At 39.6% G+C, this 26,897-nt stretch overlaps 2 protein-coding genes across 4 annotated transcripts; both read right to left on the reverse strand.

Moving 5' to 3' along the window:
- Positions 1-2,004: 2,004 nt before the first annotated feature.
- On the reverse strand, positions 2,005-2,945 carry hamp (hepcidin antimicrobial peptide). The gene is made up of 3 exons (XM_030749834.1): positions 2,666-2,945; positions 2,488-2,565; positions 2,005-2,343 (listed from the first exon to the last, which is right to left on the reverse strand). Exons 1-3 carry the CDS (start codon positions 2,750-2,752, stop codon positions 2,239-2,241), a joined length of 270 nt encoding a protein of 89 aa, XP_030605694.1. The 5' UTR covers positions 2,753-2,945; the 3' UTR covers positions 2,005-2,238.
- A 7,441-nt stretch (positions 2,946-10,386) lies between these two features.
- usf2l (upstream transcription factor 2, c-fos interacting-like) lies at positions 10,387-26,109 on the reverse strand. Of its 3 annotated transcripts, XM_030750047.1 has the most exons (11): positions 25,670-26,109; positions 25,157-25,194; positions 24,812-24,918; positions 23,498-23,617; positions 22,558-22,711; positions 18,291-18,378; positions 16,012-16,050; positions 14,002-14,060; positions 13,550-13,644; positions 13,332-13,460; positions 10,387-12,444 (listed from the first exon to the last, which is right to left on the reverse strand). In XM_030750047.1, the coding sequence occupies exons 1-11, from the start codon at positions 25,702-25,704 to the stop codon at positions 12,355-12,357; spliced, it is 954 nt and encodes a 317-aa protein (XP_030605907.1). In that variant the 5' UTR covers positions 25,705-26,109; the 3' UTR covers positions 10,387-12,354. The 3 variants fall into 3 exon arrangements, with proteins under 3 accessions (XP_030605907.1, XP_030605909.1, XP_030605908.1); XM_030750048.1 differs by lacking the exon at positions 16,012-16,050 and having other exon boundaries at positions 12,355-12,444; positions 25,670-26,108; XM_030750049.1 differs by lacking the exons at positions 24,812-24,918; positions 25,157-25,194; positions 25,670-26,109 and adding an exon at positions 23,744-23,898.
- Between the last annotated feature and the right edge of the window lie 788 nt (positions 26,110-26,897).

Raw genomic sequence — 26,897 nt, forward strand, 5'->3', positions numbered from 1 at the left:
TAGGAGGACTTCCTAAGGAGTCAGCTGAATGGGAAGCGCAACATCCAGGCAATCACCACCTATGTCCTGCCAGTCATTAGATACCCTGCTGGGATAATAAGTTGGCTATGATGAGACAGAAGCCACTGAGATCAAAACAAGAAAGCTCCTTACCATGCATAGAGGGTTTCACCCCAAATCCAGCACCCTGAGACTGTATGCTAAGCAGAAGGAAGGAGGTCGAGGACTAGTGAATGTCAGAACCACTAAGCAACAAAGATCCATGAGTACATCAGGAAGATTGCCGCAACATGTGCTTAGTGAATACCTCAGGCAGCAGAAAGAAAAGGAGTGAGAACAGGAACCATCATTGAAGGACAGACCCCTGCACGGCATGCACCACCGGCAAATAGAAGTGGCTGATATTGAAAAATCCTACCAATAGCTGGACAAAGCTGGGATGAAAGAGGGCACAGAGGTACCAATCATGGCAGCACAGGAACAAGCTCCAAGCATAAGACTGATAGAAGCTGGCATCTACCACACCAGACAAGACCCCAGGTGCAGGGTCTGCAGAGTTGCCCCTGAGACAATCCAGCACATAACAGCAGGATGGAAGATGCTGGGCAGGGCATACATTGAACAGCTTAACCAAGTGGCTGCCATAATATACAACAATGGCAGCCTCGGGCCACACCCGGCCCACCAGAGCTTTCCATCCAGCCTCCAGAATTTTGCTAAAATCAAGACTGAGGAGGAAAAAATATGTTCCTTCAATCAAAATCACGATAAACTCATTGCTCTCATTTAACATTTTAGTGTTTCACGTGCACAACTGCACACATAACAGAAAAGAACATGTAAGTGCAAGACTTGCACAAAACATCATTAAAAATAGCATAAATTTGAAAGGAAAGTTAATATATCAAATTATAATATATTACAATATCAATTTTATTTTACATTATGAGAGCATCTGGCCTTCACAGAGTCTGCCAAGAAAAATTCTGGCCCTTGGACAAATGTAGTCGATGACCCCTGGTATACAGGAACATCTGTGCTGAGTATGGCCTGGAAGTCCTGAGGTCAAAGTGGGATACACTCCCAAAGGTGGCTGAGAATGATTGAGCTAAGATCCTGTGGGACTTCCAGATAAATATGGACAAACTAGTGATGGCTAACCAACCAGACATGGTAGTGGTGCACGAGCACAGAGAGAGAGAGAGCGAGAGAGATTTCTTTCTCTATTTCACTAACACTAATACTGCTTGCTGAGTAAGCAGGTAACCTGAAGCATGCTTTACAAAGATACTGAAGGAGAACCATGTGCACACATCCCCATAAATAGTGATTTATTTTATTTGCTTTCAGTTATTTCCAGTTACTCTACAGATCGTTTTAAGAAATAATCAATTTGAGCTGATTGCAGTATGCATTTCAGCAGATAAAAAATTATGATGCTCTGCATTATAGTCCCAGTTTAGAAGGCTAATTCATGACTATAAAATTGCTTCTGCTCGCACTTTCTGCTTACTGTTCCCCAGATAAACCTCAGGTAACATTCAAGAATATTTATTTACTTTGTAGTTTGTCTAATCAATAAAGGCTCATGCTATATCTTTTTAAAAAGAGTCCTTGATGGAAAAACAGTGATTAACAGTAAATGTTAACTTAAACTGTCAGTTCAGTTACTAGTATATAAATCATTTGTCAGTGATGGAAAACAGAAAAAAAATGTGATATTAATTGTAAATGAAAGTTATGTATATTGACTATTAAACCCTTCAACATGTCAGGTGTTTTAAGTGATTTCGTTTTCTAATGTAGGGTAGAATCTCAAATCTCACATTTATCATATGCCCTGATAATTATGACAGAAATGTTTTTTTTTCACCTTCTTCTGTTGCAAACTGCTGCAGATTAATATTTTCACAGTGACACAAAGAATATTTGCAACTGCGTCAAAGTTTTTAATTTTTTATATTCACTGGGAAATAATTAATTTCCAATGAAAGAAATGCACACATCTAATGTTCTTTAAAAGAAATTCACAAAATGGTTGAAATGTTAAAATGTATAAAATAAATACAAAAGAGAAGCCCTTCATTTTTCAGTGCTGTTCCTTAATACTTCTTAAACATGATACAAAATGTGCGTACCACAATAAATGCATTGGGGAAAGCGTTTAGGAAAAAATCATTTCTTAGAGTCTGACAATAAGCATAATAAATTAATATTTTGTGGCTGCTGTGGGAATCCTCAGAACTTGCAGCAGAAGCCACAGCCCTTGTTGCGGCAGCATTTGCAACACCAGCGGCACAAGGAAAGATGGCTCTGACGCTTTTGCCTGATGTGATTCAGCATCTGTGTAAAAGACAAAAAGACATGAGCAAGGTGTTCAACACCATCCGCTCTATATACCAAGATGCTCTGCGGGGAAAACGCATCCACTTAAATTTTAATTTGTTCTTGGTAATTGGCTTAATTCATCCAGTCGATTGAACATACCATTGATGATTCCACTGACATCTCTTGATGTGCCACAACTGGAGTGTCATTGCTCCCTGCCTCCTCCAGCTCTTGCACCTGTTAATGAATTATGCACATTTAGGAGATGCATCTTAGTGTCCTGGCAAAACATTTACATCTAATAAGCAAATGAAATGAGTTTAAGACAAATTCTTACCCCGGTGAATGGAATGGCAGAGCTCTCCAGAATGCAAATAAAGGCGAGCACGAGTGTCACTGCAACTGCAATGCTGAATGCCTTCATTTTGGCTGGGGTTTAAATGGTTAAGCTGTTGTACCCTTTGAAGATTAGAGCTGATAGGTCTTTCTCATGGGTGTCAGTGCGGCGAAGAACTCCACAATACCTTCAATTTATTCTTCAGGTCCAGTGATGGATGGTGATTGTCTGGGCAAGTGAATTTCTTTAGATCTTTCACTGACCCTTGTCAGCTCGTGTCCTTCTGCTGCTTGATGGCATGCTGACTGCGCTGGTTTTTATACACAGCTGGGCTCCATATTGCCTCATCACTACTGGAGGCCCAGCCCATTCCTGGCAGCAGTTACCTAACTCCAATGGGGAAGTTTTTGACCTCTTCATTTCTCCTTACTATACTTCTGCTATAGTTTGGGGAAATTCAGTGATCTATTTTGATTGTGGGACCCAGTGTCTGTGAAGGATATGAAATCATCCACAGATTTTTAAACAGAATAACTTTCCACTGAAAGAACATAATTCCACACATGAACAAGCTGCTGTAGACCATTATTTTTACAATCTCTTAGCGCGATATGTATTGTGTAAATTAGACTTTTTTTTTTTTCTTTTTTCTGGAGGAACCCTGGCAGGAGCACTGTACATTCTCCAGCAAAAAGGCCTAGACAGCATAGGTCAATCTATTGCATGGCTGACTGAGCTGCACTTGTTTCGACCCAGGAAATCCTTCACTAAGGAGAAGGAGCCACTTTGGAATATCCATTGCTCAGTTTAAAGGATGTAATTACAACCTCTCAAATGGAATAATTAGCCCCTCATTTTCAACACGTTCAGTTTTTGCATAATACACAGGAACCTGCAGTTGAACCAAATTAAATCCCTTTGAGAGCTGGAGAGTAGTAGCCAGGATTAAAAAGCTCCATTTGAGAGTCAAGGTGTTTCAACATGCAAGTGTTAAAGATGAATATAAAATAATGTAGTGAGGTTTATTATGTCTTGACAACAACAAATTGCATTGTTTCGGGTATTTTAATCGGCATCTGTTCAATGCCAACGTTTTTATACTTTCATACATCATTCTTAGAGCAGACAATTAAGAACCAACACACAAAATAACAGCTGCTTTTGTTCCCTTAAAAATTTCTGGCAATTGCAAAGTTTCTGAATAGATTTCAAACAGTGCATAATTAAAACCATGCTTATTTAATGGTGCAATGAGAACAATAGCAGATTGTTCGCAGTTTTGCAGGAAAACCAGCTCTCTCTCCTTTACCACTGAAGCCACGAGAAACACTACGGATTAATTAACGAGCCAGCGTAAGAAAACTACTCCACAGAAACATCAGGCTGTGAATAAATACAAAAATCAATAATGGTGGAAATGAAATAAGAAAACAGCTAAATAAAGGTGCAAACTGATAAATGGTCGGGTTGTGCAGGCTGATAAAATCAGAGACCATTTGAATTCTCATTATACCTTCAAAGTCTTTCCAATTGCACGTCCTGACTCAATTAAGGAACAACATGTCGCAGGACCCCTGCGTCAGTCTGTCTCGTTCACTGATAACCCCACTGGCCCGTGTGCTTGCTTTGGGTGACCACAACATTAGTGTCAACAAATACAGTCATGAATGGCTCCACATTTGATGGAATATATCCATAGTTTTCCGATATTCAGCAAGACCTTCACATTATCATACTTTATACTTTTTTGTGCTTACGTAGGATGAAAAGAGGCTCTACTCCATTATCTGAACCAGCACGTTATGTCCACAAATAATGAACATGTCATTTTATTTACTGTGCTTCACTGAGCATGACTCGTGAGATCTGAGTATGACGCTTGTTAACAGTATAAAGACAAAAAAAAGAATATATTTCAATCCTCTGAGTGTGAAAAAGGAAAAATGAAAGGTTTGACATTGAAGTTTAAAAAAAAAAAAAAAAATATATATATATATATATATATATATATATATATATATATATATATATATATATATATATATATATATATATATATATATATATATATATAAAAGAACTCATAGAGGAGGGTTTTCCAAGCACACATTTTTGCCCTGTTTTTTCCTGAGCATGCATGTCTCCTAACAGTCCCTGTGGCTATCAGCAGGAATCTTCTTGCCAAACAAACCCCGGCACCAGCACGGCGGACAGATTCACCTCAGCAGGCGCCACTCTCCCGTTTTTTCCCCCTGGTCGAGGACATTGCCCCCGTCTGTCTCTGTTTCATCACCATACTCTACTGCTGTCCCCATCCATTTCTCCCCCCTCCTCCTCTCCTGTCCTACATGCTTTATTGGAAGCTGTAAAACAAACCATACATTATATCTGCCTGCCACACAAAAACACTGTCCCTCACCTCAGTCATCTGTTTCCCCACTAGCTTACATCTTCTCTCAAAACTGGGCCACAAATGAACCACTGTTGGGACATCACGGGGAGAGGAGTACGGAGTACAGGTTAATGGGTTGCCAGTCACTGCAGGGATTTCCCCAGTCCGTGTGGAATGAGAGGGTACAATATGCTACTGGAACTTCCAAAAGTTAAGTAAGCTGGGCCAGTCCTAATATATAAAAATAACAGCAAGGAGAGGATCTATCCATACTACTACAGCAACTTTATTTAAACAATAAATGAAGAAAAACAGTTAAAAATTATAAAATGAAGACTAAGTGCACCCTTGTTGCATGTCATTGCTCAACTCTCTTTCCTCATCTCCTTTTATCTATTTTCAAAAACTGTAATAAAGGCATTTCATGCCCCAAAAGGAGAGCGAAAGGAAAGGTAAACATTACAAACATAAAAATGTAGTTTAACACTATGAAATGTTTTAATTTGTCAAACTGAGTTTGGTATCTCCACATGGGGGGAACAAGCTTGATACTGAAGTGAGATTTCTTTTAGTCTTGCCTAGAAGTGTAAGAGTGCAACAATTGCAGTCATCTCAAAATGAAAGTATGAATTAGCTTTTCAGCATCTAGCAGCTTATGAGCAACTATCTCATGGTTATATTTCAGAGCGGGAAGATGTCTCCTTTTCCCAATTTTCCTTTTAATGGAAAGCCTCTTTTGTCACGTCAGTGTAAAAGCATACCTGCGGTTGTCTGCCGAGGTGAAAAGCTTTACTTCTAATTTTCAAGTCAACTGTCTTTTTCATTTAAATGTAGCTGCTATGCATGATATTTTTATAGCTTGAAAAGATGTTAAATCTTTGGTTAAACTGGCTTTTGGGGTATAATTCACTGAGCAGGCTTCACTGAACAAATTAAATGTATCTATTTCGAATGTTTAGCAACTCAATATTGGATCTGTGCCTACCATTTGTGGTTGAGGTTAGAAAATCTTAATGATTAGGAAGTCATAGTAAAGTCAGACACAGACTCTTTTAAATGTGTACATTTATGTGCACAATATAAAACTCTTCTTTGAGTATACATCACCATCTTTCTGTTTATTTGCATGCACGTTTGAGCAGTGCCCGTCTTATTTAGATGTTTCATTAAATGGATTTATTACTGAATGCAAAGTCTGGTTAATTTGGTGTTAATTTGATTGATATTGAGGGTTCATGCGCTGCACAGGCTTCACTGAATCTAACAGGTTAAAAAAAAGAAATCTCTCAGTCTATCTTTTTAATTTAATTTCTTTTTTTTTTTCTGAAGTGAGAATTTTTTTTCTGAGAAACAGATCTGTGATCAAAAATGGCAATGCCAGTCAGGAACATTTTCAGTGTTTACCCCCTGTGATGGTACATCAAACAATATGCTTGGTGCAATCCAAACTGCATGACCCAAAGCTTTAAGAGGGAGACGCACGCACGTCTTTCAAAACGTGCACCAGTTTGATGTGTCAATTTGATTAGTGCTGGAAGTACTGTCAAATATGACACTGTGGATGCACAAAAAGGCAAAACAAATAAACACACACACAAAAAAAAATACCTATCCTCCATTTATGGCAGCAGCAGAATACAAACCTTTGTGCTGATACTTTTCTTATGAGTGTGACAGGTGCTATGTCATTATTAATGTACGCCCAAGAAAGATGGTAAGTGTGGTGTGAGGGGGCATTGTATGTCAGGTGGAATAAGACTCTTTCTGTCAGGCTTTTTCAACAAATAACAACCTCAGAAAGAGGGGGAATGTGTAACAAGCTCGGGCAGTGGACAATACATGCTCCTGACAGTGTGCTCCTGTAGCTAAAAAAGCACAAAGGTAAGACAAGCCTGCAGGCCATGAAACTGTGGCTTTCCAGGAGAATGTGCTGGCCAGCATGAGTTCAATGAAAATCACTCAACCATGTGCTTCGGTAGATATGCCCATACACACACACACACACACACACACACTTAAAAAAAAAATAAAAAAGGATTCTTCCAAATCACATGAAGGATTTTATAGAAGTGGCTTTTTTCCTTTCCTCCAGGCAAATGTGGAGCAGACATTTGTTGAGTACTGACCAGACATAAACTACTGAATTCAAATCAGTTGAATAAAATTTTAGCAATAGCAGTTCATTGCTCAAAGCAGAGAGACTCTCTTCTTCCATTTAATACATCAATTAATTCTAACTGAATTATCTGGACTGAGAGGTGAGGGTTGACTCCCTCGTACATGCTTCCTATTACATTTGTTAAAGAAACAGGCGTTTATGTCATTTAATTTTCCTCCCCCAAATCAATATTATTTCAGATTTGCCTGAGTCGGTTCAGAAAGCTTTTAGGGTGAAGAAGGAAAACAGGCAGATGGATAGAGAGCACATATGTACCAATCAGAGAGGCACGTGGGATCAGAGATCATCCACTTCAAACAGAAACAAGGACACATAGACGCCTGCCTGGCTGTCTATGCGTGTTTAAATGGCAGCTGACAAACAAAAACAAATCAGATTTAACACATGCTGTCAGTCTAATGAATACTATAGTGCATGGGTTTTTAAGTTCTAAACAGTATTACTGTTTGGATGCAAATAGCATTTTACTCTGCAGTCAATATATCAAAAAAAATCCTTTTAAGAACAGCAGAAAGTTGCTTAAATGCTTCAGCCTTGCTGTGTCCAACTCAGGCTCCCTAAGGGCTTGGATACAGCTTTTATCCATCATTGATCTTTCTCACCCAAGGTGCCCTCTGTGTTTTCTTAATACTTACCAGTGTGTTGATCAGTTGATTGTGTGGATTTGAGTACACATAGGACATGTAACCTACAGGAAGTATATCCTTTTAAAAGAAAATTCCTAAATATAATTAAAGCTGTATCTCCATCCAGTCTTGTAACACTGATAAGACATTCCAGCGGATGCCTAAACCCGGATGTTTTGGAAAACCCCTGCTGAGAATATAGACATTTGTGTTAGACATGCCAACTGGTCACAGCAAAGAACACATATTGTAGGTGTCCCAAATTGCTAAACCAACATGCCCAGGACCAAAACCCTGCAACTGGCACATCTAAATGAAAAGCAATTGTTTGTTATCACTTACACCCATGCTTTTTTCTGCAATGATGTCCAAATGTCTAATGCAAAAAAAAAAAGCTTATTTTGAAGGAAGTCAGTTCCAGGACCCTCAACTGGTGGCAAATTGAATTTATTGTTCCACATGTAGTGAAAAACCAAGTCCAATTTTCAGAATTACTCAGAGTAGAGCCATCTGTCTTCTTCTGTTGCTTATCTAGTTCAGGGTTACTGGAGGTTATCCCAACAGACATAATAGGGCTTGAGGCAAAGTACATCCAGGACAGGTCACCAGCCTATTGCAGGGCTAACACACTGACATTCACACCTAAGGCCAATTTTGAATTGCCAGTTAACATGTAAGTCTTTGGATTATGGGAGGCAGCCAGAGTGCCCAGTTAAGCACAAGTTCAGTTGTAAACTCCAGCCAGTGGAGTTGAACCCAGAGCCTTCCTGCTGTGAGGTAACAGTGGTAACCACTGTGCCACCATTCAGCTCTAAAAGGAACCAAATCCTTAAAGACTCCCATGTTAACATTACCAACATTATAGCATAAATGCCCCTTTTTACAGCTTGGTCAGAAAAAAGTGTTTTGATTTAGTTAGCCAATTTGCCCCTTCATAAAAAATGTACAGAAAGAAATGGAGTTAACTCACCAAGTTAAAGTTTAATATGGCTTAAAGTTAAGGGATATGGGCAGGCTGTAAGCTGGTAGCTGCCTGCTGGGTGTCCCCTCAGTGATTCAAGAGATGGTAACTGGATGTCTGGAGCATGTTTTCAGTGTTGGTGCCTTTCAGAGCATGTCAATGGAATTAGATGACAAAATAGTATGTTGTGTTGTACCAACAGTCAGTATCAGTTAGCCTCATGCTAACTGATTTAAATTAAAAAAAAAAAAAAAACCAATAAGAGTCTAATTATTTTAGCTGATTGAGGGCACTTAATTGAGAAACTCTACTTGTTTTAGGAGAATCAAGATTCATGTAAAATGACCAATCTTTTTTTTTTTTTGAAATTGTTTTTTTATGCTAATGTTCAACTCTGAAATGTACATGGCCTCATTAAAAAGGTACTGCAATATACTTCTATGCACTAATCAAGACTTCAAATTATTTGAATTTTAGCAGGTTGGTGGGTTCCTTGTTGCTGTCAGCACTGTTAACAGATCAGAATAAATTAGTAATCCCGGGGGAAACTGATTAGAGGGGGTAAAACATAAGAATAGGTGAAAGTTGAAAGAGTGAAGAAAAAATATATAAGAAACAGCTCAAAAAGAATAGCAGGAGCCACTGTGACAGGCTGCAGCTTAGCAAAGGTAACTTTAACTCCGGGTTTTCAGTCCACTTTTTAAAATCTGTTTATAAATCTTTAATTGCTCTCCAGCTGTTTAACATCGTTGGCCTTCCATCTAAAACAAGACAGTTAAAATTGTCTTTCACGCCATTCGAATACTTTTTGTTACAGTAACACATGCCAATTTAATTGAATATATACTTGTAATATTCCCATAATACTGATAGGTCTTCATATGCACAGTCAGTATTTCTGCCGGTGTTCCTTCCTGGTTTAAAATAGACTTTATTAATATAGCACTTTTCCAGTCAAAGTCCAGCCAACCACAGCTTTTTAAATTTATTTTTAAATATTAGACTAAACATAGTGTGTCACGCTTTGATGACTCTCTCTCACACACACACACACACAGCTGCTTTTGCTGCAGCAGTGGAGCAATATTAAATATCCCACTCTGCTGCCAGTACACGTGTGCACGTTTGCTACTGGTCAAATGCTGCCAATACCTCCTCGTTTATGTTAACTTACTCATAACTGAAAAGGAAAACTGCTGATTTATTAAGTTGACAACCAATAATAATAATAATAATAATGATGGCTGACTGCTGATGTTAGGATAAGTAAGGCTAGATTGAAAAAAGAAACAAACAAAAGACTAAATATATGTTAAATTTGCTGCGCAGTCCAGGCCCCTTATGATGAGGTTAGTTTTTGTTGAATTTTAACAAAGACTGAGGAAGTTTAATTATGGCAAATCTATTCAAAACTGAAAGTTGAAATGAAGTCCACATCTCAAATTACAATGAAATCCAAAATAACTTCCATATGCAGTGGTAACTAACAGACAGGAAATACATAATTCTTTTGGTTTTTCCGAGATCTGGTAAAAGACAATTAGTGATAACCACAGTCAAAGATTTGTAGCTAGTGAAAGCTTTATTTTCCACCATTTTGCTTAGAAAAGATGTCTCTAACCTGAGAACAGTGAGGCTGCTACACAGAGGGAAAAAAAAAAGGATTTTTTTTCTTCCTTTTGCAATTTCAAAAAAAGAAACGCAACAAAACAGAATTAGCCATGAATGACCTTTCATGTGTGATCAACCATCTTTTAAGCAGTATTCATGTCTTCACATTCTTTTCTCTCCTCACTGAGGTGTTAAAAAAAAAAAAAAAATCTACTGCAAAACATCAGTCATTCAACTTTGGCCAGAAGCCTCATTTGATAGATCAGACACCTGCACTATACCTCCCAGGTTTGAATCCAGTTGCTGGAGCAGAACAGCACTTTAAAAGCACAAGCGAGTGTGAGATATTAACATGTGAGAGTCTGCCTGATTTTACCCGGGGTCTGAGTGTTGGTTTTTCGTTGCTGGATCCTGAGCTGTTGATATGAGGAGAAGCAATCGCGCTCTATTAAGTGGCTCTGAAATTTGACATCTTTCTTCCACTCGCACTGTCCAAAGCACAACAAAAAACACATTGTGGATATTCATTCACAAAACCATCAACAACAACGTTAATATTGTCTCTTGCTGTTTGTACAACCAATTAGTTTACTTATTGTTTGCCAGCGTGGGTGGAGAAAAATGTAAGATCATTTCCAAGTTACCCACATGCAAACTATTTAGTCTTTTCGTGGAGAATGAGTCATGCTCAACTAAGAACTGCTACACAGACTTTCTGTGTACTCATTTTCCATAGTGAGCAAAGTCTTTGAGCACTGCTCTCCAGGGTGCCCCCCCACCCCCTTGTGCGTTGAGCTCCATTTGAAGTGTTGCAATACCAAAATAGAGCAAACAGCTTGAAATGAAATGTGGGGATTATGCTTGCACGCATTGGGATACAGGTAAGTCATACGTGAACAAAAGATGAAAACAAAACCCATAGTACCAAAATATAATTTGGCAAAAGTTGGGATTTGCACCGCTCTCCTCTCCAGACCATGATCCAAAGTGCAGCGCTTGACATGTCTGCATGTTCCACACTTTTACATTTCACTTTGCATTTAAATACCACTTCATTCAACAGCAAATGCCCAACACTTCAAGTATACCACCCCCCCCGAAACTGAACTTTACAGATTGCACACACTTTGTGGTAATTGTTATGACAAAGGACCACCATGGAACTAATGACTTATTGATTGTTTACTCCCAGAGATAATCTCCTTTAACATTCTGTATCATCTGTATTAAAACACGAGAAGCCATATTTACATAAATCAGCCCAGAATTATCAGCAAGCACAGATTCTTGTTTGTCTTTGGGTCTAGGTAAGCTATGTGTGCCACATTATTTCTGTCTGTAGAATCATGTTTTTCATACTTTGATGTCAGCTTCTTTTGGATGCATAAATTTCATCATAACCGGTCTCCATCAAGGCTTCTGTCAGCAAGCGGACTAATAAGTTAAAGGAGCTAAAAACAACATTAATACAGAACTCAAAAACACAAACAGAATAAAAGCATGAACTAAGTCAAAATGAATAATGAGGGAAAGGGTATAAACTTGGAAGGGGGGAAAAAAAACAAACATCATAGTCCATGAATGAGGCTACATAAATACAAATAAACAAGGGCAGCAGAGGGTCTCTTTCATAGCTAGTACTACAGTAAAGCACCCTGATGAAGGTGAGTGGACACCTTTTCTTGGAGCACATTTCTACTCAGCTGCAGCGGGTGGTCATCTCAATAGGATTGGAAAAGTCAAGTGCAGCCAAAATCGACTGGTGAAGGGTTCGCAACCTGGGAACCCCAGGGGAGGACGCATTCACTAAAAAGAAAGTCTTTTTTTTTTTTTCTCTCTTTTAAATCGTCTCGCTTTGTTTTCCACTGTGTCAGTTATATGTCTGAGTGGGTGTGCCCTGCACTGCTCTCCTCCTTTCATTCACTGTGGCGGTGTTTCTCCAACCATTTCGATGCCGTGCTGCTGGAGTTGTGCTCGGAGCAATGCATTCTCATTCTTCAGCTCTTCAATCTTAAAAACAAAAGAAAAGTGTTTTGGGTTTTTTTTTTTTTTTTGCATCATCAACATTCTCCACAGCAAAATACAGCTTTAAGTTTACTGACCAAACTTTCCTTTGAAAACAGAGAGCTGACTGTCTAATGTACACACAGGGCTATGCAATCCCCAGGATTAGAGAACAGTGTGTGCAGCCCTTGTAAAAGACACCCCTGTCCACAACCAACTGGATTATCAAATCTTGAGGTATGTCATCTCTGCTACATTTCCCCTGGGTGAATCCTGAATTCATTGCCTCCCCACTGTGGGACTGAGGAAGGATATTAAGCTTTGAGCATCAGAATAAGAATATATCACTGGGTCTCTTGCAGGCCCGGGATTCCACGCGGGAGACGTGGCATCCTCAGAGCTTCAAGATTTCACAATACTTTGAGTGCATTAGCATGCACTATCACACAACCCTTGTGTATATTATTCCCACAGTCTCTCAAAGCACTGATTTCAGGTAACACTTCTCATTATATGAGTGCTACCGCTTTGATCCACTTTGTCAGGCTGTGATGATCAGCTATGCAGCCTGAAGTCTCAGGGGGTTTGTTTTGGAGAAATGAAGATGCATATGGGGCTAGGTGGATTTCATGCTTCTGAGACTTAAGTGAAAGACTGTTGCATTGAATTATAAAGCAAACTAATCTATTCAAAGCAGTGGCAATCTTCACAGCCACATATGCAGCCCACTATGCCTGCCTTATTATGTGCAAGTTTATTTATCTGCTACACCCAACCACCTCAAAGGAAGACTCTGAATTATCATTCATAGCCCTTCTTTACACATTACCGAAGTCACGGAAACTTCGCTTGATGCCGCATTTGCAGCCTAGAGCAAAGACTGATATTCGTACCTGCTGCCTGCACAACTCATTGTCCATTTGTATCCTCTCCACTTCCTTCAGACTCTCTTGCAGCCTCTGGTTGCTTTGCCTCAGCTCACGAATGTAGTCACAAGCTTTAGACAGGATGCCTCCTTTGCTCTGGAAATATAGAGACATCGCCACACTGTTAAAAAAAAAAAATTGCAATTTTTAAAAAGCAGTAATGAGTCGAGTGAAAGACTGCTTACTGCTCCAGTCTTGGTGCTGTCCATATTGCAGTCTGGGATAATCTTGGAAAGCGTGACAATCCAGTTGTTGATCTTGTCTCTTCGCCGTCTTTCGACTGATGAACAGACATGAAACAGAAACTGTTTTCAAATCAAGTGTACACATACAAGCTGCATTTCCAGATTTCTATTTTAAGCTACAGTGAAGGATCACAGGTCATTTTGATTTACAAAACCAGTAAATTTCATCTGCTGAATCCTGTAACTACAAACTTTCCTGACCGACTTTGACAGCTCAACAGTAACCTCTAGTGGCCGGTGAAAATAAGATGGTGTTTTCTACGCTTAACAGAATATTTTGATAGGGCTTAGTGATTTTCTTTCATCAAAAAATGTTCCATTTAGGCAAGACACTGCATTGTGTTAAGACTGTCTGATGAAATCAAAAGCCACAATCATGACTAATTACCCACCTTCATTATGTTGTGCTCTTCTCCTTTCATCTCTTGGTGTTCGGGGTCCATCCATTTTCCTGCAGATAGACAGGAAATAAAACACTTTTCATACACTACAATATCTCCCATCTCTGCGCTTCATACAATCGGGCACAAATCCAATCCAATCCTCCAAATTCAACTAATCCTTTGCCTATTAAAAACCATTCTTCACTGTTATCTTTAAATTCAAGCCCATTGTTATTGCCATTTAAAATGAGCCTCTGAAGATGGGTAGTGCCTTTGGTAGAAATGCTAAATGATGCATAGCCCTACGAGGTCACATACGCAGTCCTGATGCCTGCGGCCTCGAGCCAGGCAGCCTCGTCTGGAATACTGAGAACCAGCCAACCTTCTTACTTTAGCTGACTGTCCTCTGCCCAGGTGTGGCCCGAAGGGAGTGCAATGCTTTATTATGCTGTAAAATTACAACACAGTAGAAAACCAGATGCTGCCTATTGAAGTTGCAGTGTACACCTAATGACACAATCGTCTCTTGTCTTTGCAACCTCCCTCAGGATTCAGTTAATTAAGTCTCTGAGACGTGACAGGGACACTTCTCACAGACCAGTAACCTACTCACACATCATCAAAGGTGGCCCACTGTACACTGAAGGTACCTGTCAAAGTCATATCCACCACACTAAAGGCAGGACCCAGGATTCCCCGACAGAGCATTACATTATAAGAAGGTAATCAATGTTATTCACGTCACCTACATTTAAAGCTGCAGCTGATGGGTGCACACATCACCCAAGCATCTGTTTCACTAACTGAACACTGGTGACTACAAAATCCTGAAAATGAATTCAACTACTGCTTATTGCATCGTTTTGCTTACACTTTGCTTGAAGTAATAAATGACCTATGAGGCCATTTGTCTTGTCTGTCCCTTAAAAAATGTTTTTCTATTCTACAGCAGCGAATGTGTCCAATCAACACAACTTGACTGCTGATAGCTTCGTTTGAGATAGTCGGCTAAGCCAAACGACACTCTCACATGTATCGCAACACATCTTAATGGGATTTCAGCTTTATAATGGCTTCAGCAGCCAAACAGTACTCTTAGGGAAAGTGTTAAAAATGTGGATGATGGTTTGAATAACTAAATGTACATGCCTAGAGGAATGTTTTTCTCTGCACACCTCATCTAAGTGCTCCTGAGAGTAAATGTTTCCAAAGAAACCCAAAAAATTAAGAGCACATTCCCTCTGCTGAAGCACCATCATATTTTTTGAAGCACTAATGTATAAAACAAAAGGATTTGTACAGTCTTTTATTGATCAGTAGAAAGATAAATGTAATCGTTTACCAATGTTAGCTCCACTCTCCAGCCTCTTCCAAAATTTGACTTTATCAAGCCATAGAAAAACAAAACAAAACAAAACAAAAAAAAAAACCTGCCAGCTGAGCTTTATATTCCCTCAATGGATGATTTAACAAAAATGAGTGTGTATTACCTAGTTAGTCACAAATGACTTATTTGGAAAAGTGATCATTCAAGTGAAAGCACATGGCTTCCACTGGCTCCATTTATCTCAATATCCCTGTTCTATATCAACAACATGTACATCGAGAGCAAATACTGTCCAAGAAGTTTTATCACCAACTTCAAAACTAGGCTAAAAGAGAACCAAACTCAAATCACTACAATAGAGGACACTTTGAAAATTACACTAAAAAAAAAAACAGTGTGGAGTGAGCCATTTGTTTCCAGATGGAGAACAATGACCTGATTTCTCGGTCCTAATGGAAAAACACATTTGCCACAAGCATTACTAACAACAATGGATCAGGGTCAGCTCTGAAAAAATTGCTACATCTGTGTCTCACACATCAAGAGCAAGGAGAATCACCAGGGACTTATGGGAAGGGAGGGGCGGAGAGAAGTGAAGGGCAGAGGTTTGTGTGCTTCTTCTTCTTGCGCTCTAATTTGATTAGTTCATTTGCTGTAAAAGGAGTGGGGAGAAATGTGGAAACTGTCCTCACCAGTTTAAAACTTCGTGTTGCAGCAGCTCGTTTTCATCTCTGTGAACGGCAGATAGGTTGGGTAGTTTTCATTCACACATGCTCACATGCCAACGATAATGTCACGGTTCATTAGGTTACATGTAAATATAACTCTGCTACATAATATAACACCACATAAATTATTCATATGCACCAATTTACAACTCCTCTCAAAGCTGCTCACAACAAAGGACTGTGAATCTTTGAGAAGTCTCTAGTTCTTGGGGGTAGAGTGGGGGGAGGGGGGGGTGTAAAATCACTAAGAAATGAAATGTAAAAGACAGAGAGAGTTAGCATTACAGGTAATAAAGGCTTAAAGACTGCCTAATATTAAAGTGTTGTACCCTGGATGTTACTCCTTACAGGAGTACTATCCAAATGACCACAATCCAGTCAGTTTCACGAGTTAAAGGTTAAATATAGGCCTGGATGAAAGTAAAGGAATACTCACTTAGGTTCAGAGCTAACTCAATTTGATATTGGGTCATGTGTTAATTTTTAAGTGACCACGCAGGCAAATAACTGGCTTGTACCAAACGGGAGGGGGGGGGATAGATGACATTCATGAACCTTGAATCTCAGTTTTATGGCTCTTGTGTTTTGGCACTCGAGTGAACCATGGGGGAAAGAAAAAAAAAAAAACAAACAAAAAAAAACAGCTTGGTTTGCATGCAATTAAAATTAATTCCCTTTACTCAGGTGAGCCTGCTGATGATCTTAATAACAGCAATCATCAGCATGTGGCTAACAGTTGGAGAGTCTGAGATGGAGCCCTTTTGATACATGACTAGAATAACGCATGCTGTGAATTTTACAGATAAACAGTCTAAGAGTTTGCAGGAAACAGGGTAACAAATGTGTGGCCACCATATGCAAAACTTATTTAAAAAAAAAAAAAATCATAACCATGAAGTCAGGGTGAATGTGCGAGAGATTACCTGGGAAGAAAAACAGCCTGGAGTAAAAGAAAACAGCAGCAGCAGCGAGGCTGAGAAATTTGAGCTTTGCAGTTGGTTAGATGGACATCACAGTGGTCTTTCAGTTATGCTTTTTAGCACATTCATTCATATGAGACAATTAGGTATTTCTTAAATAGCTGATTTTCTTATTCACATAAGAGTACTGCAGCCAGCTGCACCGCAGTTTAACCCCTTTACTTCCACGCCGTGCCCCTGTATCAGTAATTAGAGTTCTATGACTTCAGCGTGCTGAATAAATAACAGACATCAACTAAATCCTGAATTTGGAAAGTGGTTTAAAACAGTTCAGTTGTGAGATAATGCAGCTGAATTATCTCATTTTCACACGCAGACTGTGCTTTAAGTATGGGAATATTCACTGTGATGTCACTCATTCATTTGTGAACTTTTGACACCCCAATTCGAATATTTTGGGCATCATTATCTTGACTGCAAAACCAACTCTTGTTAATCACAACACTGAAACATACACTGCTTTACTGTATACTGTACTTTAAAATGGGGATTATAATGTACAAAATGAACATCTTAGTATGTTAAATAAGACTAGCGATTAAGACCAAACGCTCATTATGAAAATGTTTGATGGGGAATAATAGGGCCATTTCCCTCATAGACTTCTGTACAACCACCAGAGGAGTTGCTAACTGCTGACCATCAGACGGAATATAGGTTTAAGGCAATTCCACCCTGGAGTTCCCTTTTATGGCCTGGAAAAACACATCCTTTTACACAGTCTATGCACACACAACATAGCTCACATAGCTGCAGCTCTTCTTGCTCACAGTGCTGTCCTATTATCATCACTCTTTTCAATGTTTTGCTTTTTACTTGATTTTTATTGCCTTTTCAATGCATCACAATCTTAGAGGCTTTCTGAAAAAGCGCACTACCTTCTTTAATGTAGAATCGTATCTTCTTGTTATATTTATCTTCTAATGAAAATCTATGCCCTCGTTGTTATGGCAGTACTAATTCACAGTCTGATGGATGGCGTTTCTTGAAAGGACGTGTTTTGTGGCGATGCACCCTGGAGCATCACTGCTAAACACAAATAATTTATTGCTCCAATAAATGGGTAAAGTCCTTATCAAAAATAACGGAGACATATCATAATAATAAAGTTATTACATCAAATTTATTTAAAAGCTTTAGCCATTAAACCCACTTTTAAACCCCACCATTAGTCATAAAACATGCCTGGTTTTACAAGTCTCAAGCTGCAATGTCAATATTGTCCCCTTCACACAAACAGCAAATGACAGCATTGATACTCACGCAGGGTACGGCTGTGTTCGTGGGGCGATGGTTCGTGGCGTGCCTGTCTGAATGACATCAGGGGGGGTCATCATCACATAAAACTGACCTGTGGAAGGCACAGGTATATTCAGTCAACAGTGAGGAGCAAGGCACAACATTTCACAGAAGACTGAGTCATTTATTTTCTTAACTGCTTATCCAACCAGGATCCAGGGGTAGGAGGCTGGAGCCTTTCCCAGCTAAACTGGACAAAAGGCAGGGACGAGCAGGCAGCTCAACACAAAGAGCCTGACAACCATTTAAACTCTCATCCACACCTACGACTGATTCAGAATCAACAGTTAACTTAACGTGTGTGTGTCTTTAAACTGTGGGAGGAAACTCAAGGATAACATTACACAGAAAGGATCAAGTCAACTAGCAAAGCTTGAACCCAGGCCTTTCTTGTACAGATACAGTTCTAACTGTGTACAATCAACATGTAGACAGAAGAATATTCAAAACACTACTCATCCAGACCTTAAGATATTCAAGGACAAAAAGTATCAACAAATAAAACCACGTGTTTCACCATAAGCCACCTAATCTTATCATCTGGGTCAGCCACGGCAAACCTGACAGACCAACAAAATGAGCAACACAATTTTCTGCCAAAGAAAAAAAGAAAATACCTCCAAAACAATGAAGGTCCTCTCACACAGAAACCTTTCCCCTCAAAGAGGTCGTATAACTTCTTGGCACAGAAATTCAGCCTGTATAACTACGACTACAACAACGCAGAATCACTCACAGTAGCTGACAGAAAACACACAAGAAAATCTTTATTTTTCAGATGAAAACAGCAAGGTACACTCAGTCTTTTAACAAAGCAAGCAGACTGCAGATGCTTCCACTGAGCAAGGCCACATTTTAACATGCTCAACGCACATTAAGGTCTTTGCTTTTTATATCAAACTGCATTAACACTTTGGCTCCAATCTAATTTTTTAAAACTGCACCTAACTGAACCTATTACATAAGTTACAGCTGAGGTGCATCAACTGATATGGCCTTAAGGATGTCTGACTACTGTGGGTTTAAGTCATGTGATGGAAGTAGGCACACACTGCTCAGCCAGAGAGAAAAGCAGTGTGTGTGGATGTTCTGCATGAGCTTGACAAGCTGTGTCAGTAATTAGTAATGGATGAGATACATCAAAGAAACCTAATGGTTCAAGGAAAGCCCAATCAGTGAATCAACGCAATGACCTCGTACGACACATGATCGTGCCTCTACGTAGGCGTTTTCTAGAGCGTGACTGAGCTCTGCTGTTCAGCTGGGAAAAAGGATTTGGGTTTACGAGCCGGTTTCATTCTGTGTTTGTTAACCACAAACATGAATCCATGAGTTCTGTGTGTCCCAAGAAACCTTCTGTCTTTCTCTCAAGAAGACACAAACAACACATAGGCGCACACTGAGTGTAAAAAGAGGACCATATAGCCTCAAAATTGTATTGTAATGCTTCAAGGAAATTTGCGCTAATGACATTTCTGATGAATCATTAGAAAAATACTGAACAACACTTTGCTGGTGACTGCAGCTCGGAGGCAGCAGCAAACATTTCCATCCTTCTTTATTCATTCGTTTCTTTTAAGTAAAAGTACAACACAACTGCTTAACACTTCAGCTTAACAAAAAAAGAACTTAACATCGCAACTCTGCACAACATTGTTACATAATTACACAAAAAACCCTGTTTGTTTATTTGTCAGTCTGTCTGTCAGCAATATAACTCAAAACGAAACAAAATTGATTAAACTTGGAGATTTTCAAGCTAAAGGTCAAAGGTCAAGGCCACCAAACCTTTTCACAAAAAATTCCCATCTCATCATTGGCAAAATTTTAAAATTAATATCTCGGTGAATTTTTCAATCTATTGTGATGAAATTTGGTGTTCAGGTAAAAATAATTACTGCTGATAATTCATTGTCTTTTCCTATTTTGAATTAAAATACTCACACTAATGCAAAGTGAACTACAAACCCTACACAAAAATCACATACAATTCATATCTCAACAAATGTTTGTTTTTCTTTATTTTCATGGAATTAGGGATCGCTCCATGTGGGCCTAATTTTTAAATAAAAATATAAAATCATACCTTAGAGTTTTTAAAGCCTAATAAAATACATTTCTAATCTTCGTGATCCAGTAATTTATGATAGAGTATGATAACACAGGGTGGGATCTGTTGCAGCATAATATCGGCACACAGAAAATTTGGGGTGGGGGAGGTAAGCACTCTACTGAGCGCCCTTCTAGTTTAATAAACGTGTTGACCATAAGTGAGCCAGTGTGTGGGAGTTACATTTAATTATTTTTGTGGATTTTTTTTCATCTGACACAACCACTGTGCATTTTGGTGCGCAGAGATTTTGAATTAGTAGTTGTTGTTTACACATAATAAAACTGACACTGAGCAATATTGTCGACCTGGGATGTTGTGTCCTGGGTCGAGTTTGTTCAACCAGCTGCATGTAACTAAATCAATAATTTCAAAGCACCATTTGCTGTGTTATACCAAGTGCAGCTAGCGAGTACTTGGTTGAGTCATTTGTTTACTTTTGGTTTGCATATTTTCTTGCATATTTTGGAAAGTACTGGTTACTACTAGAGGCTGGCATGTAGTTCTCAGTCTCAGACATGCCTGGGTTTGCCTCGCTGCTGGGTGCCCTAGTGAACATATGACACTTTATTTATATCAGGGAAATATTTATACTAGTATTATTGTGGACAATATGATACGGCACAGCCCTGCTGGGTACAGGCCTCAAATCTCAAGTGTGGCACTTGAACTGTCTCCTTAAGCCTCGGATCTTTAGATTCATGTCAAGGATACGGTCTATCCCAGTTTCAAGCATTTTCAAGTCTGGGCCAAAATGGCAGCAAGAAGCACTGCCAGCAGCAGGAACACTGGGTGATGAATTACAAGTTCCCACAATAACTGCTGCCCAGGCACTACACTCTCCTACATAAAACCCTTGGAGACCTGCAATGTCCAACTCCTTGATAACAACCCTGAAGACAAATAATGACAATCCACCATTCAGCTGCCAGCTAGCAGTAACAGTGGGCTTGCTAGATCTAGACCTGGCTGAGTAACCCAGAGTAAGCCGATGGCCGTTTTTATTAAAAGGCATTAAAGCCTACATCCTGCTCTTGAGGTCAACTGAGCGCTGTCTGAAGCTGCATTCAGTGATATTCTGACCCGCCTCATCTGGAAAACCACCATACAACCACAAGGACAGTTAATAAAGCCAAATGATAGCATATGGCAGTAAAAAGGAAGAGAAGCAGAGCAGGAGGACATGTGACATGAAGCAAACAAGTAAACATTGTAAGTGTGGCAAATTTAATTTTGGCATCTGATAATATTTGACTTGGAGGAGGCATATTTTAGTCATGGCAAAAATGTTTATCACATATCTAAGTTAGAAATCTGACACCAAGCAAAATGAGTGGCTCGGTATGAGCAATTTTAAATAATTTCTCATATAAACACAACTTTAATAAACACATCTAATGACCCTTCTAAAAATGCTGAGTCACTGCTGGGGAAAACTGGGCCCACCAGCAACACAAATGTTATTTTAAACAACCTACTGAGCAAAACTGTCAAATGAGGGAGGGGGGCAGGAATCACAGAGCAGATTGATTCTGCAACACATATTTAGATTTATAATGTATAACTAATGTATAAAAAAAATGGACATAAAAAAGTGAAAAAACAAAACAAAACAGGAATTCATCAGCGTGCAGGATTGTCATTATTTGATTTTAATAGTAGCTCTTTGCACTGCTTTTCTTCTCCCTCAACAAAGGTTAGTGAGCACATATTTGCTTAGCCCTCTTTCATCGTATAACCACCACCAGTGGGCGTCATGGAGTTGTGAGCCTGGAAAATCAAATTGGTGAGGCGATCTATTTAGATCAGCTGTATACATAATGAAAATGTTGATATTTAGACCCACAGTATAAACAATTTATCTCAACAGGGAGGGATTCAGCATTGCTGATATATATTTTTTATACCTCCTAACGTTACATCTGCTGTATATACAGCTCTGCTTTCTTTGTTAGCAGCCCAAACTGTCAGGATCATGGTTCACTCCTGAAAAAAGGGCAGCTATTCTCTCTTTAAGGCACTTCTAAACACACTCCTGTTTGTCACTGAAAATAATGGCTTAATTAGCTCTGCAGCACTGTGATAAGCTTCAGCCCAAATTAAGTGTGAGAACTGACTCACCCCCTGCCTGTGTGAGTGTGGGGTCCGTGGCGGCCTGCACAGACACAGTCCCGTCGCTCACCGCAGTTGCGGGGAAGTAAGCGAAGCGGGTCTCCCCTCCCACTGCCTCTCCTGCTGGGCTTCCTCCATTACTGAAAGGGTTCTGGATCACAGCCTGTGACAGATAAGAGAGAGAAAGAGGAGAGCTGTGAACAAGTAGCAATGGAGCAGTCACAGCAGGTAAACGCACACCTCATCCTCTGTCAGACTCAATACTGGTATCCCCACTAAAGCCCCAAGCAAGACACAGTTCCGTTTGACAGCTAGGATAAAGGGAGGCAAAGAAGCAGCAGTGATCTTGTTAGTGGGGATAATAGCAAGGTCAGTCAAGCCATCAGTATAGCATTAATGAAAACAAATTTGGTCTGTTCTTGCTAGAAAAACTGCTTTTTTTTTTTTTTAGCTGAAACTGTGCTCTGAGTCTGGATGCAGTTTTTGTGCAACAACTAGGAAACTGCACACCTCCGTGACTCACTCTGCACTGAGTAGACTTCATATTCAGGCACACGATTCAGCCTTTAAATCATTTTTCTATCTTGAAAAGCTAAGAGAAATTAAAGCTGCTACTATAATCACAGGGAAGTTAGTTTAGTGTCCCTTGTTCACAGCCATGCTCTGCACTGTTGGATGTAATTTACAGACAAAACTGTATTTTTGGAACAATAATAACTTCAATTTCTTGCTTTTCAGAAAACAACATTATTGACCCATAATATATTGTGTTGTCTCTTTCATGCCTTTAATGGTGTTTGGAAGCTTGCAATTTTAAAGCCTGGCAAGAATGAGAGCGTGCAAAAGGACAAAACAAAGCAACAAAACAAAGAAAGCAGCAAGTTTCAAAAACTGTCTACACTGCCAGCATTTTCTCTTCAATACATTCAAAAGTGTAAAATGTTGGTACCTGTGCCACAGCTTGAGGAGCCCCAGCGAATGCAGCTGTTGAGACAACACTCACTGCTCCTCCTGCATCATCTCTTCCATCAAGGTGCTGGTCAGTCACCTGGACAACACGATACGTCACCTGCATGAATCAAAAGCAGACGCGGGTAAAAAGAGAGAACGAGAAGAAAACAAAAATAGCAACCAGCCACTTCTCCATTTATATTATGTATTAAACTATTGCACTTTGCATAAAACAATATCTTACCTGACTTGTCGATTTGTTTATCATACCTGTTGCTTCCGTACTTCTCAGCCTAGTATCTGACACTACAGTCCTAACCTCAGTTGTGCATTGATCTCACCATCCCACACAATATGCTTACGCTTCAGAATGCGCCTGATTTAATTTTAAAAAAGGAAGGAAAATGAGCTTGTTTGTTCGAAGAATCAGTATTTGTATCCCTCTATCATGTGACTTTCCTCCTGACTGACATGTGACAGCAGCCTCATGCCAATCCAAGACCAGACTGAAATCACATGATTTCTCACACTAACCTTGTTTATTCCTGAGCCACATGGCTCACTGACTCAATTTCCCCCAGTGTAAATCACCCAGTAAGGGTAAACCAACATGAATGTCACAATACTTTGTTTTTTTCCTTCAGTGTATATGCTGGCATTACTAACCCACTGTTTACCACTGACCAGCAGTGGTGTGAATACCACATTAGTGAACAGGAAGGAGACACTCTGGACAAAGGTCAACAGTCAATTTTAGGACTATAAAAAAACAAAAAAAAAAGAGACTATAAACATTGATAACTTCAGGCAATTTATCGTGTCCTTTCCTCCTGACTTTGGAATAGGGGAGGGAGTCAGAAAAACCAAAACACAGCATAACAGGAAAATTCTAACTTTAAACAGTAAGGACTGTTGGTGGGAGTGTGGCTCTTCTCGCTGCGCTCTGACAGTTATGCTGAACACTCTTAGTATGGAAAACCCCAATTAGAGTACTTTTACAAATAAACACATACATGTGGTGGGAAATGTAATTTAGCAACATATATAATCACACTGTTGTTTGCTATATGCACAACATCTTTTCAACTACCTCTATGAATATGCAATGGAGAGTTCTCAGTTGGTAATTATTATGCTGCACAAACACCCCATGGACATTTATGCACTCTGTCCTGTTTGTGTATTCTTGTGAGTGCCAAACAGGCAATCTGCCGTAGGCCCCCCGTGTAATTAGGAACTTACACTCTTTCTGAAATGAGTATTAAAAAGCAACAATCAGTAGTGTCCACACTTTCATCCATTAGCTGCTTACCTGCCCACCCTCAGTGCGGAACTGATACTGTATGTTATGGTCGCCAAATGCTGCAGCCTGAGGAACACTGGCTATTGTAACAGCTGTCTGCTCCTCTCCTGTTCCGTCTCCAAGTAAAAGGGGGGGGGGGGGGATAAAGAAACAGGAGTTAGAAAAAGTAATTAAAAAGCTAACAAGCCCCGAGTGGAGTTGCAAAAAAAAACAAAACAAAAAAAAAAGATGCTTAATGTAGCAGCACGTAAAGAAAAGCAAGTGTACTGAAAAAAAAAAGTGCTTGTGGCTCTTTCACAAAGTACTGTACATGCACACAAAACTGCAATGACAGCTTAGTAAATACAGCCCTACCTTCAGATCCCTGGACCTCCTCTTCTTGCTTTTCTTGGCTGCAAAGCGGATACAGACATACCTCAGTCTTACAAACTACGCAACCAGCTAATAGTGAAAAATATTTATCAAATTAATGTAATAACTGACCCTCCAACCTTAAGTGACGGCAAGTGATGTTTGAGAAACCAGTCAACCAGCAGCACAATCACAATGAAAAACACAGCAATGCAACTGCCTTTTGGTGGCTGAGAACACAGTTATTTGTTTTAAAGGCTAGCTTAAGCTGTCTTAGATGCTGACTATGAATATGTTTTATTTATATAAGGGGGCATTAGTATCCTTGGATCCAACTACTAAGTTATCCTGCATCTAGAGTCGTCCACCTTTGTTGCCAACTTAAGTGAAGTCTTCACATTAAATTCGTTTTGACAGCAGTTTTTTAGGTCAGGCCTTACTTAGCGCCGTAAACTAGCTGTGTGAAATAGCATGTTGCGGCTAGCTTGTTTCAGTTAGCCATTTTGACCGAGTTACCTTGCGTTGTCCAGACTCGGTTCAAGCATATCCATCAGTGTTGAAATAAAAAGTGATATTCGGTGTCACAGACGGAGATGGAAGTGCTGATCACGGGAACAAACACTCGGGTCATGTGAGAGAGACAGCCCAGGACACGTGAGGTACGGCTCGGTGTCGAAGTTAAAATGGAGGCCGCTGCTGCCGCTGGATGATCCGAGGTAACTCCTCTCGGTCAGCAGTCGCGCCGGGGGGATTTGCTGTTGTCTGGGGACCACGGACAATACGATTTACTTCGGTTTGTCTCCCCCCGGGAACCACAAAAGTGCGAAATAACATCAGCCAGAGCGTAGGGTGGACATTGACCCTCTCAAACCCATTAAAATAGAAACAAAAAGAATTTTCTGTTGGTGCTCTGATAGTAACGCAGAGGCTCTACGAGTAACTTAAGCGCGGAGCAGCTGTTGTTTTTTTACACTCGAGCGAGTGGCACGATGTTGTGGCTCAGATCGGAACTAGTAAGGTGTCGGTGGTACATAATTATTTATAAGTGCATTAGTTTTAGTTAACACCTAGGCTTACATCGCAAAGTGGCATTTAAGTGATTTCTTATAGAGATAATTAAAAAAACATAAGCTACACAAATTATTTCAAACTATTTTATTTTGCTTTCGTGATTTTACTCATTATTACAGAGCAAAATAAGAAAAATCATATTAAAGTTTAAAAATGATTATAAAGTCCTCTACAAAATAATTTCAATGAACACTGATCGTTTCACAACAGTAAAAATATTTGATCTAACTTCTTTTAAAAAACACTTCTTTAAACATGAACCTAATACAATAATAACTGACTATATTTCTTCTTTCAGCTGCTCCGTTTTAGGGGTTGCAACGGCAGATCATCTGCCTCCATCTCACCGTCTCCCTAGCATCCTCCTCTGTCACCCTCTGTCCTCCTTCACTACATCCGTGAATCTTCTCTGGTCTTCGTCTTTCTCTCCTCTGCACAAGTCCAAATTATCTCAGCCTTTCCTCTCTAACTTCATATCAACCCAAGCTGTTCCTGGTGTATTCATTTTTAATCTTGGTCATCCTGGTCACTGCCAACAAACTTCTTAACATCTTCAGCTCTGCCTACTGTCCACCATCTCCAAACTACACCTCATAGCAGGTCTCACTACCATCTTGTAAACCATCCTTTTCACTCCAGCTGCTATCCTTCTGTCCCAAATCACCCCTGACAC

Source organism: Archocentrus centrarchus, chromosome 16 (genome assembly GCF_007364275.1).
Source record: "Archocentrus centrarchus isolate MPI-CPG fArcCen1 chromosome 16, fArcCen1, whole genome shotgun sequence".
Lineage (NCBI taxonomy): Eukaryota > Metazoa > Chordata > Actinopteri > Cichliformes > Cichlidae > Archocentrus > Archocentrus centrarchus.